Source organism: Mus pahari, chromosome 6 (genome assembly GCF_900095145.1).
Source record: "Mus pahari chromosome 6, PAHARI_EIJ_v1.1, whole genome shotgun sequence".
Lineage (NCBI taxonomy): Eukaryota > Metazoa > Chordata > Mammalia > Rodentia > Muridae > Mus > Mus pahari.
In genome coordinates, this window is record NC_034595.1 from 99535153 (window position 1) to 99554005 (window position 18853).

The 18853-nt window shown below is 49.9% G+C and overlaps 1 protein-coding gene across 1 annotated transcript in view; it reads left to right on the plus strand.

Annotated features, from left to right (window-relative positions):
* The window catches only part of Exosc10 (exosome component 10), a 23842-nt gene extending 6777 nt beyond the window's left edge, over positions 1–17065 (plus strand). The window contains exons 11-25 of the mRNA XM_021199579.2: positions 602–758; positions 2977–3125; positions 3258–3308; positions 5231–5342; positions 7757–7807; positions 7949–8027; positions 8114–8220; positions 10729–10824; positions 11071–11145; positions 13135–13222; positions 14037–14113; positions 15013–15184; positions 15713–15774; positions 16379–16455; positions 16948–17065. Of these exons, the coding sequence (XP_021055238.1) occupies positions 602–758; positions 2977–3125; positions 3258–3308; positions 5231–5342; positions 7757–7807; positions 7949–8027; positions 8114–8220; positions 10729–10824; positions 11071–11145; positions 13135–13222; positions 14037–14113; positions 15013–15184; positions 15713–15774; positions 16379–16455; positions 16948–16978 (1384 nt within the window). The 3' untranslated portion in view covers positions 16979–17065. The remainder of the gene's footprint in view (positions 1–601; positions 759–2976; positions 3126–3257; positions 3309–5230; positions 5343–7756; positions 7808–7948; positions 8028–8113; positions 8221–10728; positions 10825–11070; positions 11146–13134; positions 13223–14036; positions 14114–15012; positions 15185–15712; positions 15775–16378; positions 16456–16947) is intronic.
* The last annotated feature ends 1788 nt before the right edge of the window (positions 17066–18853 follow it).

Sequence of the window (18853 nt, forward strand, 5' to 3'; positions counted from 1 at the left end):
GGGGGATATGTATTTGAACGGTTGTTACATTCCCAGTATAAGATGGTAATTAGTAACATTTGAAAGCCACTTTATTCTTGAGCCCTGCCCTCCTGGAACTGGGCCATGTGCACCAGGGCAGTGCCCTGCTCATCCTCACAGCACTCTCCGTGCTTGCTCCCATCTCATAGCAGAGGTAAGAAAGCACAGAGAGGGGCTGGTGAGATGGCTCAATGGTTAAGAGCACTGACTACTTTCCCGAAGGTCCTGAGTTCAAATCCCAGCGACCACATGGTGGCTCACAACCCCATTTGTGATGAGGTCTGACGCCCTCTTCTGGTGTGTCTGAAGACAGCTACAGTGTACTCACATATAGTAATAAATAAATCTTTTTTAAAAAAATAAAAAAGAAAGCACAGAGAGGGTCAGGACAGACAGATGGACCAACGTGTTAAATAATAGTTTGTCACAGTGAGAGGCAGGAACTGTCTATCCGTGTCCCGTTGGAAAGGAAAAAAATCATTGGGATGAGAAAGGGGCCAAGAAAGTTGTCAACTAGGATGTCCAGTGTGGATGGGTCCCTGGGACAGTGATTAAAACTGTGCCTCTCTCGCAACTCTAGCCCTTTGCCAGAGGAAATGCTGAGCTATGCCCGGGATGACACCCATTACCTGCTTTACATCTATGATCGAATGAGGCTGGAACTGTGGGAAAGAGGCAACGACCAACCTGTCCAGTTGCAGGTGGTATGGCAGCGGAGCAGGGACATCTGCCTCAAGGTACCATGTCACCAGAACTGCAGGACTCCTGTCTCAGGCCGTTTCTGATTGAGTTGTGATTTGTTAACTTGGCATAGAAACTAATGGCTCTTGGGGCTGGAGAGCTGGCTCAGTGGTTAAGATCATTGTCTGCTCTCCCAGAGGTCCAGGGTTCAACTCCCAGCATAGCACCCACATGGCTGCTCACAACTGGCTATAGCTCTAGTTCCAGGGGATCCAACACCCTCACACAGACATATATGCAACCAGAACACCAGTGCACATTGAAATCCCAGCACTGTGGAGGCAGAGGCAGGCAGATCTCTTGAACTTGAGGCCAGCCTGGTCTAAAGAGCTCCAGGACATAGAGAAACCCTCTTTTGAAAAACCAGAGATGCCAGGCAGTGGTGGCGCACGCCTTTAATCCTAGCACATGGGAGGCAGAGGCAGCCTGAGTTCGAGGCCAGCCTGGTCTAGAGAGTGAGTTCCAGGACAACCAGGGCCCCACAGAGAAAACCTGTCTTGGGGGAAAAAAAGAAAGAAAAACCATAGAGAAGTAGGGTCGGTGGAGGGAATGAGTTATAGCTTTTTTTTTTTTTTTTTTTTTTTTAATTATATGTAAGTACACTGTAGCTGTCTTCAGACACTCCAGAAGAGGGCATCAGATCTTGTTACGGATGGTTATGAGCCACCATGTGGTTGCTAGGATTTGAACTCTGGACCTTTGGAAGAGCAGTCGGGTGCTCTTACCCACTGAGCCATCTCTCCAGCCCCGAGTTATAGCTTTTGTAGTAGCTTTTACAAATGTATGCCATTACACTTTTTTTTTTTTTTTTAAAGATTTTATTTTGTATATGATGAGTACACTGTAGCTGTCTTTAGGCATACCAGAAGAGGGCATCAGATCCCATTACAGATGATTGTGGACCATCATGTGGTTGCTGGGAATTGAACTCGGGACCTCTGGAAGAGCAGTCAGTGCTCTTAACCTCTGAGCCATCTCTCCAGCCCTACACTTTCTTCTTTTTCTTCATCCTCTTCTCCTTACCCAAACACATAAAATAAACTAATAAATAATTTACAAGCTGATTCATGTTGGTGAATGCCTTTAATACCAGCATTCAGGAGGCAGAGGCAAGTGGATCTCTTTGAAGCCAGCCTTATTTACAGAGTTCCAAGACAGCCAGGGCTACACAGAAACCCTGTCTAGAAAAAAAAAACAAAAACAAAATAACAATAGATATTTAGATGGATGGATGGATGGATAGATTTGTATTTTCCTGATAACAAAGAATGTTGAGCAATTTTTCAAATACAGCTTTTTCTGTTTCTTCTTTTGAGAACCTTACTCAGTTCAGTGGCCCACTGCTTGAGTGAGTGATTTGGATTTTAGGCATTTGTTTTGCAGTTCCTGTGGGATCATCCTAGGCAGAAGCCATGCTAACCTTTTGCTGATACATTATCAGTGTTTGCACTGCCATAGCAAGGAGTTGAGCTTCGCCTTCCTTTTTCTTTTCCCTGCAGCACTGAGGTTGGGTTCAGAATCTCACACATGCTAAGCAAGTGCTCTCCCAGCGAGCTCTCCATCCAGCCTTGCTTTCAGGTTTGGTGTATTGGTTTTTCAAGTCAGAGTTTCTTTTTGGTTTTTTTGAGACAGGGTTTCTCTGTATAGCTCTGGCTGTCCTGGAACTCACTTTGTAGACCAGGCTGGCCTCAACCTCACAAAGATCCTCCTTCAGCCTCCCAAGAGCTGGAGTTTAGGGTCTTTCAGTTTTTTTAAACAAGGTCTTACTAGGTAACCCAGAGTGGCCTCTGGCTTGTAGTCCGCCTATGTTAGCTTCCCAAGTGGACCTAAACTCATCTTTACCTTTGTCCTTTAATGCAAGAGGCAAACGTTTTGAAGAGCCCTGTATTATTCAGGGTTTCGACCTGAGACAAGCCCAGAGCACATTCTTTATTCCACTGATGTTTTCCTTTTTAGAGACAGGGTTTCTCTGTGTAGCCCTGGCTATCCTGGAACTCACTCTGTAGACCAGGCTGCCTTCGAACTCAGAAATCCGCCTGCCTCTGCCTCCTGAGTGCTGGGATTAAAGGCATGTGCCACCACGCCCGGCGACGTTTTCCATTTTTTTTATGTTGCTGAGGATCAAACTCAGGGCGTCATGCATGTTAGGCAGTCATTCGGCCCCTGAGCCTTTCCCTACTGCTCATTGATCCTGAATGTTGTTAACATTTTCAGAAATTTGTCAAGCCTATCTTTACGGACGAGTCCTACCTGGAGCTATATCGAAAGCAAAAGAAGCATCTGAACTCGCAGCAGCTGACAGCCTTTCAGCTGCTGTTTGCTTGGAGGGATAAGACAGCTCGCAGGGAGGATGAGAGCTACGGGTAAGGGTTCAGGGCTCTGGTCATGCCTATGCGGCCAGCGACTGAGACCGCGAAGGCTGGCTACCGTCTCCTGCACTCAGGGTTTAGTGAGCCTTGCTACTTAACATGATCCCATTTTGTGTTTCATTGCAGATATGTTCTACCAAATCACATGATGCTAAAGATAGCTGAGGAACTGCCTAAGTAAGTCTCAGAGCCTGAGTGACATGCTCTCTCTTCTCAGTCGCTCTCAGTCCTTCACAGCCGGGCACTCTCATTGCGGCTGCCCAAGGCTGTACTCATAGAGGTTAGTACTCCAAGCTTGGAAAGTGGCAAGGCTTAGGGAGCTACAGTCCTTGCCTGAGGGCTCCTGGATAAGAACTAAAACTTGTGAATTGGCCTCTGCATGGCTAGTCCTGAGCCTGCTGCAGTCCCTTAGGGAGAGCTGTCCCACAGTCTTTCTGTGTGTTTCTCCAAATCAAAGCCTCACAGTTTGTTGTTTTTTTGTTTTGTTTTGTTTTGAAATATTTATTTATTTTATGAATATGAGTGCACTGTAGCTGTCTTCAGACACACCAGAAGAGGGCATCGCATCCCATTACAGATGGTTGTGAGCCGGTTCTGGGAATTGAACTCAGGACCTCTGGAAGAGCAGTCAGTGCTCTTAACCGCTGAGTCATCTCTCCAGCCCTTGTTTTGTTTTTTAACAGACTTAATTCATTTATTTTTCTTGTATAAAAACCCTTATGTGGTAGCCTCAGCTGGAGCCTGGGTCCTCTGAACAGAGACTCTGGTGTGGGTTTTCACAAGATGATCAGTGAATTCCTGAGAAGGAGACTTGGTGACACAGTCTCTTTCCAGAGGTTGTGGGTCAGGTAGCTGTAGATCTTGGAGATGGTATCAAAGTTGGCCTTGGCAAAGTTGCCCAGGGTGGCAGTGCAGCCTCTGGCTGAAGTGTAGCAGTCATCGGTATTGGCCATCGTCAGGAGCTTCTTGAGCACAGGAGCAGAGACAATGCCAGTGTCTCTAGGGGGACAGGGATGAGACGCAACAGCACAGAGCCACAGCGGCCTGTCTGTCACCTTGCATGGAGCAGTGTGGGGCTTTCCAGTCTTGTTCCCCCAGTAGGCTCTCCCTCTGCACAGGGACAGTGGAAAGGTTGGACATGATGATAGCCCCTCCCATGGCAGTGGCTACATTCTTGGAGCACTTAACACCAAGACCATTCCGTGACCATTGTAGTCCCCAATAGTGACAAAAGCCTTGAACGTGTTCACTGGCCAGCCTGAGTCTGCTTCTGCACTGGCAGAATCTTCAGAACCTCATCCTTTAGACATGTACCCAGAGGGAAAAAAAGTCAGTAATCTCAGAGTCTGTGATGGGCCAGGAGAACAAGGAGGTCCCCAAGGACTTGATCTTCATGTCCTTAACCAGGAGGCTCAGCTTGGTGACAAGGATCCACTCCTTGTCTTTGACTTTACCTCCACGAGCCCACATCCTTGACCTTAACCACAGCCACAGCCTCCTCGGCGGCCTCTGAGACTGCTGCGATATCCTCCCTAGAAGCCACCACGGCCTCCCGGGCTGGATGCTGCACTGGCATCATCTGCCATTGGTGTCTTTCTGAAGCCTCATGACTTACAAGCATTTTGTTGTATTATTTGGAGCATAAACAGGATTGAGAAATTGGAAATCATCTTTCCTTGAGGCTTATCTCCCGCTCTCAGAATTTATAAGACAACCAGAGGAACGGGCTCGAGAGTTGGTGGAGGAAAGGTCCCATGTCCAGGTGGCAGGCCTGGGCTCATTTATGTAATCTGTTACTCCTTCTCTGGCCTTGGCTTGGGAAGGGCAGGGTGCTGTGGGGAGAGGTCTTCACTCCATGACCAGGCTGGCCTGCAACTCACTGTGTAGCAGAACTTCTGACCCTCCTGCTTCTGTTTCTCAGTGCTGGGGTTAGACCTGCACCAGGATGCATGTTGTGCTGAGCATGGAACTCAAGGCTCCCGGCTGCTGAGTGAGCAGAGCGCTCTGCTCAGTGAGCCACAGCCCAGCTGCCCAGGCGCTGTCAGGAGGTGTTGAAGGCTTGTCTCCTAGACGAGCTGAGACTTTGACCTTGTTTTCAGGGAGCCTCAAGGCATCATAGCTTGCTGTAACCCAGTACCACCTCTTGTCCGGCAGCAGATCAATGAGATGCATCTCTTAATCCAGCAGGCTCGAGAGATGCCCCTGCTCAAGGTATGCCATGTTTCATTCAGCAGACCCATTCTCCAGCACCTTTCTCCTGTGGCCTTGTAAAGCCCTGAGCTGCTCTCCTGTGCTCAGTCATCCTGAGGAGTGGTGGTGGCTTGGAAAGCTACGGGGTGTGTCGTGTAAGCTGTGGCGTGTGTTGGGTTAGATTGCGCTGGTTTGGAGTTTGGGGTTTGAGGTATGGTTTTATTTTTTAATACTAGGGTTCAAGCCCAGGCCCACTCATGCTACACAGGTACTCCTCTGCTGAGTTATTGCTCTAGCCTACAGGGCTTTAAATTGAGTTTTTCTGTATTCTGTGTGCATGAAGACATGTGTAGCACAGCACACGTATCTGGATCAGAGTACATGCTGCAGTTCTTTCCTTCCACTGTAAGAGTCCTGGTTGTCATACATGGTGCTCAGAGCCCTCTCACCAGCAACTGCGCTTTTGTTTTTAATGGCAGTCATAAATTAAGCCTTATCATTTATGGCCTTTTTCATAATTTGATAGCAAATAACTAGGCCCTTTACTGATTGTAATAAAGCAGTTAATCTGGTGGAATGAGTTGGAGTAGGGACCTTGGTGTAGAGAGCTGGCAGTGGAAACCCAAACCTGAAGCCATCACACCCCGTGTGCATGGGTGGACCAGTGTGGGAAGGGTTGTAGGGAAGCACCAGAGAGGCTCACAGCACTCTGCAGGAGATGTCACAGTGCTGCCAGTTACTGCTGAGCCTAGGGACTGTGGAGGAGCTGTCTGCGTGGCCAGCAGTTAGAGTTACTCAGTGTGGGGGTTGGGTCCAGGACGGAGAACAGCAGTCAGAGCCTCAGTGAGAGGGAAGGAGGGGATTGTGGGTTGAATGGGAATCCAGGAAAGTGAGAGAAAGACTAAAGTTTGGATAATCATAGGAGGAAGTGAAACCTCCCTCAGAACATAGACCCACAGCTGCCAACACCTGTAATCCCAGCACGTGGATACAGAACAGGAGAATCCGGAGTTCAAGGTTATCCTCAGCTAGCTACTGAGTTTAAGGCTAGCCTGAGTTTCATGAGACCCTGTCTCCAAAAAAAAAAAAAAAAGACCTACCAAGATGGTATAGGCGCTCACTAGCAGCCTGACGGTCTAAGTCCATCCCTGGGTCCCTATGGTTGAAGGAAAGAATCAACAACTTAGGTCACCCTCTGTGCCATGCTGAATGAATGAATACAGAGAAGAAGAAATACAGATACATGGCTGTACTCTGTGTAATAGAACTTGGTAAGAGTCAGCTTAAGTGGTTGCTTTTAGGGGTCTTGCTTTAATTCTTTTCCTTCTTTTTTGTTTGTTTGTTTGTTTGTTTTCAAGACAGGGTTTCTCTGTATAGCCCTGGCTGTCCTAGAACTCACTTTGTAGACCAGGCTGGCCTCGAACTCAGAAATCTACCTACCTCTGCCTCCCGAGTGCTGGGATTAAAGGCGTGCGCCACCACGCCCGGCTCCTTTTCCTTCTTTTTGAGATAGGGTTTTACCGTGCAGGGTTTCCCTAGGCTAGCCTTGAGTTCAGCTGTGTAATAACCCTGTAGCCCGGGCAGGCCTTGAACTTTCAGTCCTATCTCCCCACTCCCAACCCCCAGCTTTCCAAGTAGCTAGAATTACAGCCTTGCACCACCATTTCCACCTTTCTTTGGACTTCTTTGAATGTGTTGACTTGGTGGTGATATAAATATGCAATCAGTTGTTTATTCCCTTGAAAGATTGTTGACCCACAAGACTCAAAATGAAAGAAGAGGGTGTGTTTGCAGCTGGTATATTAGATTGTCCACCTGGGGGCTAAGAAGGTCAGAAGGAGGGTGCTGCCTCTCCTGTGTGAGGCCATGGGCACCTGCACCACACATATACACACCACACGTACATGTGCCTGTACTCATGCATGGTCTCACACACAAACACACAAAGCCCCTCTAAGTTTTCCAGTTTGTGTAAGTAGAAAGCACGCTGGCTGCCAGAGAAGACTGCTCCCGGCTGGCTGGAAGTATTGCATCCTCCCACCTCCTGGCCAGAAGGAAGCACTGGCCTTTGACATGGCAGGCCTTGAGTGCCTGGTGCTTAGGGTGAGGGATGGAAGGGTAGCTGTGGGCTCTTGGGAGACAGATCACAGCTGACTGCAGCCTTGCTGCGTGATCATGTGGCATTGGCTGTGTCGCTGTCCTCAGTTTCTTCTTTCTCCCTTCTTTCCTTCTTTAGTTTGTGTTTGTGTGTATGTTCATGTGTTTGAGCCAGAATGGCCTTGAGCTTGCGATCCTCCTGTTTCCGCCTCTGCGGTGCTGGAATTGCAGGCCTGTCCAATCACACCCCGGGGTGGGAGTCAGACCCAGGCCCTCCAGCATGCTTGCAGACTGCCAGCAGAGCTACATTCCCAGCCCTCCTCTTCTTTCCTCCTCAGTCTGAAAATGCAGCTGGAGTGAAGAAGAGCGGACCACTGCCTAGCGCCGAGGTACAGTGTCACAGCTGCTGTGTCACCTATGGGAGGGGTGGAGATCACAGCCCCTGACAGGTCAGTGCCGTCCCACTGACCAAGAGCTCCTGACTTGCTTATTAGTTTTACATGTGGTCTGCTGGTTTCTCTTTGATGCAGAGATTGGAGAATGATCTCTTTGGACCCCATGACAGTTCCCACACCCCTCCAGATAACTACCCGATCACCCCGACTAATGGTAAGATGGAAGCCCTCTGGACTCCCAGACAGATGGAGCCAGTTTGCTGGACGAAGCCCACAGGTCTTGTTTACCTCTGTCTCTAGGGACCGTGCCACTTCAGAAGCAGCCGAGCCTCTTCACTGAGGGCAAAGAAGAAACCTCTGTGGATGCCGGATGCCTCCTTGCCACGGCCGTCATCACTCTGTTCAGTGTGAGTAACAAGGAAGTCCCCACGGCGGTTCAGGCTTCCTCCTGCTGTGTGGTCTTATCACACAAACTCTCTGCCTGGAATGTGCATGCACGTTTGAGAACAGTGCCAGAGGTAAAGCTAGAGAGGTGTGGACAGGGAGCTTTCTACAGGGCAGGGTGTCTCATGAGCACTATTGCTGAAGAATCCTTAGAGGGTGAGCAGAAGCAGTGGCTCAGAGCTAAGCACACTGGCTGCTCTTGTAGAGGATTTGGATTCAGTTCCAAGTACCCACATGATGACTTATAGCTGTCTGTAGTTCTAGTTCTGGAGAATCTGACACCTTTCAAACTGTGAGCACTTGACACACACATGGTACACATGTATATACCTGGACAAAACACTCATACACATAACATATCTCTTTCTAAGAAAAGAAAAGCTGGACAGTGGTGGCGTAAGCCTTTAGTCTCAGCACTCAGGAGGCAGAGGCAGGTGGGTCTCTGAGTTCAAGGCCAGCCTGGTCTACAGACTGAGTTTTAGGACATCCAGAGCTACACAGAGAAATCTGTCTCAGAAAGACAGACTGACCGGGAAGTGGTGGCACATGCCTTTATTATCTCAGCACTTGGGAGGCAGAAGCAGGCAGATTTCTGAGTTCCAGGCCAGCCTTGTCTACAGCATGAGTTCCAGGACTGCACAGAGAAACCCTGTCTCGGGGGGGGGGGGGGGACCAACTGAAAAGTGCATGGGGAGAAGAGAAGGACACTGGATTGACATGCAGACAAGAGTAGATCTAGCCATGGTAGAGGCTCTGCAGAGCATTCTTCTGAGTTTGTGACGTGTGTGCTTTCCTGAACACACCTGTCATCATGCTTTTAGGAGAACACGTTGCACACTATAACTCACTAGAAGAAATGTCATCGGCCAGTGCAGGCTCTAGGGAGTCCCTGCCCCCTGACCGTGGAGAGGGTATCCGTTCTAGAGGCCCTCTGTGGCTTGCTCGGACTGAGTTGTGTTCTGAGGGCCTGGCTGTGATGCAGCTTTTTTGTTTCTGCCTGTATTGGCTGGTGCCGCTAGGTTCCCTGCAAAGGGAAGGCCTAAAGGCCTGGAGAGATGGCTCCGTGGATACAGTACTTGCCATACAAATGTGAGGGCTACAGTTTGGATTCCAGAAACCACTAAAAAGCCTGACATTGTGACACATCTCTAATCCCATTGTACCTATGGTAAGATGGGAGAGGTCTCCTGACCCAACTCGCCTGGCATACATGGTGATGATCAAGAGGTCCTACATCAAAGATTGTCTTTTGACCTCTGTGTACACACACATGCACACGTACACATTTTTAAAAGTCCTGATTGAGGCAGGCATGGTAGTGCACACCTACCACTTGAGAGGCGGGGACAGGCAGATCTCTTGAGTTTGAGGCCAGCCTCCTCTACACAATGAGTTACAGGACAAACAGGGTTACATAGACAAAACCCATCACAGTAAAAGTATTTTAGACGGGGTTTTAGGGTGGTGATTTGCCTTTGCTAGCTGCAGGCTGCGCTGGCAGAGCTGTCATGGGCACTCAGTGGCTTGATCTGCTCCGTAGGAGTTCCTTTTTCTTCTTAATCAGGATCTCATTCTGCTGCCCAGTCTAACCTCAAACTTCCATTTCTCAGTTGTTCTTGCAGGACTTTAGTTTAGTTCCCAGTACCCCAATGGCAGCTCACAGTGATGTATAGCTCCAGTTCCAGGAGATCCAACACCTCTTGACCTCCATAGGCAGGCACTGGGTACACATGTGCACATACATACATATGTGCATGCATACATACAAACAAACAAAACACTCATGCACATAAAATTTCTTTTAAAAATCAACCAGCAGTAGTGATGCACGTCTTTAATCCCAGCACTTGGGAAGCAGAGACAAGTGGATCTCTTGAGTTCGAGGCCAGCCTGGACTGCACAGTGAATTCTAGGACAGCCAAAGCTACAGAGATACACTAGTCTGGAAAAAACAAAACAAACAAACAAACAAATTGTTTGGATTTCTCTTGCCTTGGCTCTCCAGTGCATGGATTATAAGCATGTGCCCCACTCCTCTCTAGTCTTCCTGAACAGGCTGCACTGACATCTGACTTCTAGGTTTAGTCTGAAGAAGGCTGTAGTGCCTCTGCGCTGTGTTAGAAGCAAACATAACTTCAAGGGACAGGCAGGTGTTATGAATCCAGTTGGAAGCACTATTTGAATTCCTGTGCTTTTCCTCGAGCAGAAGGTAGTGGCAGTACCACAGGCCATGTAGGTTATGAGATAGTAAAAATGCATCAATGCACGTGCTGGGTGTGGTGGCTCACTCACCTTTAGTCCCGGAAGCAGATAAATACCTGGTCTTAAGGCCAGCCTGGTCTTCGTAGCTCAAAAAAATGAAGAATTCATTACCTGAAGAAATAAATCACCCGTGTTGCTGACCCAGGAAAGCATCCTGGTGCAGAAACGTGGTCATGGTTGGAAGGGATGGGTTTGGTCTGTCCCTGCAGGAACCTAACACTGAAGAAGGTGGAAAGACTCCATTGACGGTGGCACAGAAAAAAGCCCAGAGCATAATGCAGTCCTTTGAAAACCCATTTCGGATGGTGAGTAGCGCAGCTGCGCCCAGCCGACAGGAGCTGCGGGGAGTTCTGCAGCCACGAGTCCTTTCACCGGGGAGGAAAGCAGGACTGTGGAGGGGGAGCCCAAGTTCACCGACGTATCAGTCATCCAAGGTGTCCAGGTCGGGACTCTTGAGCTGAGGCCTTGTGGGACCACACTGGCAGTAGCAGTGCCTCTGACAGGCGAGGTGCCTGCCTTGGCATTCGCAGTGACTCTTTCCCCTTCTGCAGTTCCTGCCTTCTCTGGAACACAAGGCCCACATCTCTCAAGCAGCAAAGTTTGATCCTTCTTCGAAAATCTATGAAGTAAGTAGCTCTCTAGGGGCTTCTGACCTGAGTGAGAGCTGGGTTCTCCTCTCGGGCAGGCTTCAGATCCTCTTTAGGCTGCTGAAAACAGAACAGAGGCCCTTTACATCTAAGCCAAACTGTAGCCCGGTCCTTGGAAGCCTTTGGGAGTCTACAGCAAAGGGCTTGGGGCTGGGAATGGAGCTCAGTTAGTAGCGTGCTTGCCTGGCTCGCGTGGAGCCCTGGTTTGGTCCCCAGCACAACATAAAGCTGGCGTGGAGATGCACACCTGTGAGCTCAGCACGTGGGAGGAGACAGCAGGAGGACCTGAAGCTCAAAGGCATCTTCAGCTACACAGTGTATTCTAGATAACATGGGATCTAAGAGGCCCTGCCTTTTAAAAAAAAAAAAGAAAGAAAATGAAAGAAAAAAAGCAGCAGCCTGCTGTGCTGTGCTTCACAAGGGTATCAACATAGGATAGTGTTTGTCTAATGTATGATAGATAGCCTGGGCTCAAATCCAAAACTGGAAAGGAAAAAAAAAATTGTTTTGTGTTTTTTCTAATGGAGTAATTTATATGTAATAAAGTACATAAATAATATAGTTTATAACATTTGTATATGTGTATATTGCTTCAAGCTCTTAAAGGGAGCAGCTTGAGTCTGAGGAGATTGCCTTGTGCTGTGGACAAGAGCACCCACCCCTCACACAGGGCCCTGTAGGAAGGGCGTGCTCTGATGACAGCCATCAGTCAGCACAGCCCTGTCACTGGACAGCACCCTTGCTGGCCTCGGTCCTGTGCTGAGGAGGAGCCCCAAGGCCATCAAGGTGGCTCATGGGTAAGGGATCCTACCACCATGTCTGAAAAGCTGAATTGGATCCCAAAACACTATGTGGTGGAAGGAGAACCATGACTCCAAGTTGTGTTTTAACCTTCACACATGCACGGTGGCATGTGTACACACAAACACACACAATGAGTGAATAAAATTTCATGTAAACAGGTGGCTGGGTATGACGGTGCACACCTTTAACCCATACATGGGACGCAGAGCAGGCAGTTCTCTGACTATATACCAAGTTGTAGGGGAGCCAGTGCTACATGGTAAGGTCCTGCCTCAAAAAGGAAAAACATTAAAAATAAAAATGAAAAGTCCTGGACTTGGGGACTTGACTAACTGGTAGTGTACTTGCTTAGCAAGTACAGGGCTCTGGGTTCAGACCCAAATGGAGGGAATAACAAGCTAGGCACAGTAACACATCTTTACTCCTAGCATTTCAGAGAACTGGAAATCTGAGTTCAAGGTCAACCTGATCCACATAGCAGGTTCCAGACTCAACCAGGGTGAGGCCTTGTCTCCAAAGCAGGGGTGGAGGCAATAGGAATAGGGAAATCTATGGTGTGCAACTATAAACCCATTACTTGGGCAGTGGGCGCAAGAGAATGAGTTTCAGGTCATTGTTGGCTGCATAGAACCTTGGAAACAACACTGACTCAAAAACCAAAATGAAGAGGAAGCGACGTGGGCTTCTCTTCATCCCCTGCCCTGCCTGCAGTACACCCTCCCCAGTCCATCCCTTGTGTTCATTTTGCATCACCGAGATGTGGTCTTGGGCCACATCTGTAAGTGGGACAGGAGGTAAAACTTAGGCCTAAGGAGACACACCTTGAGCCCCACTTTGTCTACTGACTGGGCCACGGGGCCAGTGACGGGTTCCCTGACCTAGAGGGTGACTGGGTTGAGATGTCTAGGGCGAGCCCATACAGCCCGGTGTCTGGGGTTCAGGTGTGTTTTGCTCTCCTTAGAAAAGGATCTTGTAAACAAAGCCAGCAGAAGATGATGCTGTTAGATCTAGGGTGTGTTGGATTAGACTATGTGCCCTTAGTAGGTTAGCATGCCCTCCATTGCCTCTGAAGCAAGTAGGCACTCCTAAGTAACTGAGTTTATTTAGGCAGCCCTTTTTTTTTTGGTTTGGTTTGGTTTTGGTCATTGTCTGTTTTTGTTATAGATCAGCAACCGCTGGAAGCTGGCCAGCCAGGTCCAGGTCCAAAAAGAACCTAAAGAAGCAACCAAGAAGAAGGTAGCTGAGCAAACAGGTAGCGTCCACATCCTTGTAAGTGCAGGGACCGCCCCGCACATCAGCCAGATGGACGATGTTGATTGACGGGAGCCCAGGCCTCCCTGACGGACAGGGCAGTGAGCAAAACAGGCCCAGCCCCAACCCGGTAGACCTGAACTTGTCCTGGGCATGGTGCGCACTCACTGCCTGTGTGCTCTGCCCCTGTAACACAGCACTTCTGCGTGTGGAGAAGGAAGAGCTCTGGACACTGGAGAGAAAAGGCGGTCTAGGTTGCCTGGGACAAATCCAGGGGGAGAATGGCCAGGGTCCCATGTGGTGACTGGCTGGCATGCCCAAAAAAGGGCAAGGCGCGACTGTCCAGAGTGCCTGAGGAAGAGAGGCAGACAAACAAATAGGGCCTCTCTGGGGACTGGCTGGTCCTTAGAGTAACTTGGCAGGGCTCTGAGCAGAGGGGATCCAAGTGACACAGTCAGTAGAGGGACAGAGAGCCTGAGCCCAGCTGCTCAGCTGATGTGGCAGGTCTGCTGTCAGCCTCAGAGCCAGCACTTGGTGCTGAGTCGGATGAAGCATGGGAAAGGAAGGCGTGGGGCAGCAGAGGCTCTGTCCTGAGCACCTAGGAAGATGGGGTTGCTGACTATGAGAGAAGCCCATCTTTAAAAGGAGGCCTGACTCCTGGACGTCGACAGCAGAAGTGTCGGAGAAGCCGCTGGCTGTTTGTCCTAGCCTCCTGAGAGGCACAGGCAGGCATGGCTATTGGTTAGAAGGGGCAGCAGTGCTGGCCCAGGTTGGGTGGACAGTGGCAGGAGTCTACCAACAGTTCTCTCTCACAGCTGCCCGGGAGGAGGCGAAGGAGGAGTCCTCAGCCGCTGTGCTCCAACAGGCTATCCCTGTGCGGCAGCAAGCCGCGGTACGTGCTCTCCTTCCCCTTTCTAGAACCAGACACCCCTGGTCATGTGCAGGGTTTCAGGCCCCTGGACCACTGTCAGGAGGCTCATTCTGCACCCCAGCGGATCTGGGTTTGTCAGTCGGCACCCACCTCTCTCCTTCTCTAACTAGGTGATGTTAAGAGTTCTTTTAGGATCTGTGTCTTTGGTAAACCCTCTTAGCACTGGGCCACAGTCTGTCAGAGGACAAAGCACGGGGACGTTGCTGTGTCCCTAGAGAAGTCTTTGTTCTGTTTGGATGGTCGTGGAGGGGGCGGTGCTTTTGTTTTCTGAGACGGGATTTTCTGTATAGCTCTGGCTGTACTGGAATTCATGTGTAGGCCAGGCTGGCCTCGAACTCAGAGATGCACCTGCCTCTGCCTCCCTTGTGCTGGAATTAAAGGTGTGTGACACCAAAGCCCTGCCCCTCCCCCAGATCCCTTTGTTCTTATTACACCCAGCACATTCTAAAATTCTCTTCTTAATCTTTGCCTTAAATGGCCTGAGAATATTATCAGTCAGGAATCTCCTGTGATTGCCCCTGAATTCCAGCCTCAGCTCCCAATCTTGCTGTTGAAGTAGCTTGTGTCGCCCCAGCTAAAACAGGTTGAACGTCCCAGTCTGGTACCGGAAATCCAAAATGCCTACCTACCGTCCACAGCTTTCTGAGGGCTGGCCCAGCACCACCGGTAGAAATTCCATGCTGCACAAAATGACTTGAAGCTGCATGGGGTAACCTGCAGGCTGTGTGTGTAAGCTCTGAGTAAAATACAGGTGACTCTCACAGTTACACTCGGGCCTGTCGCAGACCAGTACCACAGTGTTACAGCGGGATGTCACTGCACACTCCTGTGACTCCCTCCCTGCGTGTTCTCACCTGCAGCTAGAAAATGCTACCAAGAAGAGAGAACGAGCCACCAGTGACCTGAGGACCATAGAGCAAAAACAGGAGAAGAAACGACTAAAAGGCTCCAAGAAAGCCAAGGACCCTGACCCCCCAGGGAAAGACTTCAGTCCCTATGACTACAGCCAGTCAGACTTCGGGGCCTTTGCCGGTAAGGGCAGGGAGGACACCAAGGAGGAGGGAGGAGCTGCAGAGTGCAGGGTGAGTCCTGTCCAGGGCATTGGACAAGCAGTGGCAGGAACTAAGCCCCCCTGCTCTCCTTGCTGCAGAGTCTGAGTAGCCATTGTCCCTGCTCAGCAGGATGGCCTCCATTGTGGCCCATGGTTAAGTTTGCCTCACAAAGTGAGCCCTATGTCCCCTTAAGCTAGTGGTCCCTGTGAGGGGTTTGCATGTGACACTCCTCACTACAGTAGCTGCTAGAGCTTGGGCAGGTGAAAAGGAGGGGCTCACGGTTGACACGCAGGTGTCAGCTCACTTTATCACCAGTGCCATGAGGTGTTTTTGATGCAGAAGTGTCAGCCTGCCTCTGCCAGCCTGGGAACAGGTCTGTGCACGGCATAGTCTCAGACGGCCGGGGCACAGGAAAGGTGGCAGACGGAACGCTACTGGTGCTTCCTGAAGCCCAGATCCCTGACCTGTCAGCCTGTTTGCTCATTGTCGCGATCGCTCTTCCTTTCAGGGGACAGTAAATCCAAGCCTTCCTGCCAGTTCGACCCCAATAAGCTGGCCCCTTCTGGCAAGGTAAGGCTGCAGAGGGCGCCCACAGCGTGGACTGTTCTCGTCCCTCCCTCGGTGCCGGTGACCTCCTGGGGCTTAGCACGCTTTTCCCACCTCAGTCCTCCTCGAGCACAGACGCTGCTGCCAGTTGTCCCCACAGCAAGTTTTACAAGTTAATGTGTGAGAGTGCAGAAAGCCAGAGAACAGTGTATGGGCGTTCTAGCCTCCCACCACAGGCTCAGGGACCTTACACCGGTCACTGGGCTTTGTCTCCTGAGCCATCCTGCTAGCCCCTTGTCAGCAATTTAAGAACAGGCAGCGAACACTATAGTACAGGTATACATAGAACTCAGTCCTCCTGCTTCCACCATTTAAGTGCGGGGGTTACAGGTGTGTGCCACTATGCATGACCTGGCATGTCCTTGCACATGTCTTCCAGTCAGCCTGGGCCTGAGGTGCTGCCCTATGCAGTGAAGGGGCTACGTGTATAACTTGGCTGCTTCAGGACTGTGCAGAGCCCCTCCTGTTCCTGCCACAGCCTGTCGGGCACACAAGCTGAGGTGACAACTGTCCTCCTTGGGGCTGGTGGTTGACATTGGCATCAGCATATATAACTCTTCTCTTTCAGAAAGGTGTTGGAGCCAAAAAATTTAAACAGTCGGTGGGAAACAAAAGCATGTCATTTGCTGTTGGAAAGTCGGACAGGTAGGTGGCCTGGCCAGGCGAGCAGAAGGCCAACCACTGTCCTTGGGAACCTCAGCAGGGTGCAGCTCCAGGGGCTGCGCTGGACAGAGGCGAGACCTCCCAGTCATGCGGCAAGCAAGAGCGCACATGACCTGCTCACGTGACCATGGCCTGCATCCCAGGCCTCAAATCCCATCCTCCTTCTCTTCCTTACACTGTAGTTTCATTGTACCTCACCTCAGAGCACATGGGTGGGAATTTTCCCCACACCGTGTGCTTGGGAAGAGAGAAATCAGCAGGGGGATCATCACTGACCGCTGAACTGCTTATGCTGGAGCAGAACTGTCAGGATCCCACACACGAAGCAGGACAGGCCTGCTGCCGCACACCCCACACAGCTCAGAGCCCAAGCGTAGTCCCCCCATCCCCACCCGACTCCCCTTGCTATGTGTTTGAGATTTGCACAGCTCCTAAACCTGAAGTGGTAACTCTGGTTTTCATCCATCTCTGCAGAGGCTTCCGGCACAACTGGCCAAAGAGATAGTACTGGAGGGACTCGTGGGGCCACCGACAGTGCTGCTCTGTACACATCCATTTTAAACCCATTAAAATGTATTCCTACCAGAAGAAAGATGGTTCTCAGTTTGTTTTTTTTGTTTTTTGTTTTTTTTGGTTTTTGGGTTTTTTTTTGTTTTGTTTTGTTTTTGTTTTTTTTTTTTTTTTTGGTGTTTTGCTTTCACCCTTTCCTGTTCAGAGAACAGGAGAGAAACATACCCAAAGAAGCTGCCCAGAAACCCAAGGCTACATGTGCAGGAGCAGTGCCGAGTTCACCCTTCACATCTGGAAGGCTCTGTGGGCTGCTGGTGGCCAGGGTGGGTCATGGGGTGGCTCTGCCTCAGCAACTTAGGAAATGCTATTGGGAGCCGACTGTGCCTCTTCCTCAGCCCTTGACTTGGGGAGACTGGGGCATGGTTTCACTCTGTCATCTAGTCGTGGCTGCCTCCATTTCCCAGGGCTAGTCTCAAGTGTGTGCCACTGCATCTAGCAGTACTGTCCCCTTTCTCCAAGACAAGGTCTCACTGTGTACCTCTGGCTTGCTCAAACTCATAGGCTACCATTCTGCCTCAGCCTCCAGGCCATGGTGATAGTGGGTGTGCCACCACACCCAGGTCTTGTCCACTGAAATTTGAATTTAGTGTCTCACTCTGCCAGGCAAGTGGTCTGCACAGAGGGATATTCCCAGCCCTTTCACCTTTCCCTTTGCACAGTTGTGCTCATGCACTCACTCCCTCCATTGAGAGCACACACAATCTAGTGTGAGAGTTGGAGGACAGTTTATGGGGATCAGTTCTCCTGTTATATGGGTTGTCAAGCTTGGTGGCAAGTGCCTTTACTCACGGAGTCACCTCTACAACCCGACAGGGCTTAAGGCCCAGGCTGGCTTCAGACCCACTGTGTCGTCAAGAATGCTCTTGGAGGGCTGGTGAGATGGCTCAGTGGGTAAGAGCACCCGACTGCTCTTCCGAAGGTCCGGAGTTCAAGTCCCAGCAACCACATGGTGGCTCACAACCATCCGAAACAAGATCTGATTCCCTCTATTGGAGTGTCTAAAGACAGCTACAGTGTACTTACATATAATAAATAAATAAATCTTTAAAAAAAAAAGAATGCTCTTGGACTCCTGGTTGTCCTGCCTGTACGTCCTGCGTGCTGGAATTACAGATGTGTCACAGGGCATCCCTTGTACTATTCATAATGCAATATGGAATGGCTTTTCCCTTTTAAAATATTTTATGTGTGAGGCATGCATGCCACAGTACATGTGGCCAGAGGACAATTTGTGGGAGTCTTACTCTCCACGTTGTGGTCCCAGGAATCAAATTCAGGTCATCAGCCTCGGTGACAAGTGCCTGTGCCACTTATCTCCTGGCTTCCTTCAGTGATGGACTACAGTGTGGCTGTGTGAGGCAGATTCACCGATTCCTCCCCAGCCTTTTTCCTCTTCAGCTGGCTGTTTTGGTCATGGCGTTTCCTCACTGAAGCGATAGACCCTGTGCCACCTGCTGGGCCGTCCTTCGCCCCGTTCACCCTATTAAAAGGCTACATACGTGCCAGGTGTGGTGTGCATGCCTTGAGGAAGGTAGGGTCTTGGTGGGCCTCTGAAATTCCAGGCCGTCCTGCGTTATATAATGGGACACTGATAAGGAATTCAGCAAGTAGTAAACAAAGCCCCATGGTCACTGTTTCTAATACTCTACTATCTGAGCCCAGTGACAAATGCCAACTTCCTAGAAGTGGCACCAAAAGCTCTCAACATCTCCCTTTTTATTTCATAAACAAGACGGCCTGTCTTAGGTGAATCTGACAAGAATGCCATATATATATATATTTTTTTTTTTTTTGGTTTTTTTTTTTTTTT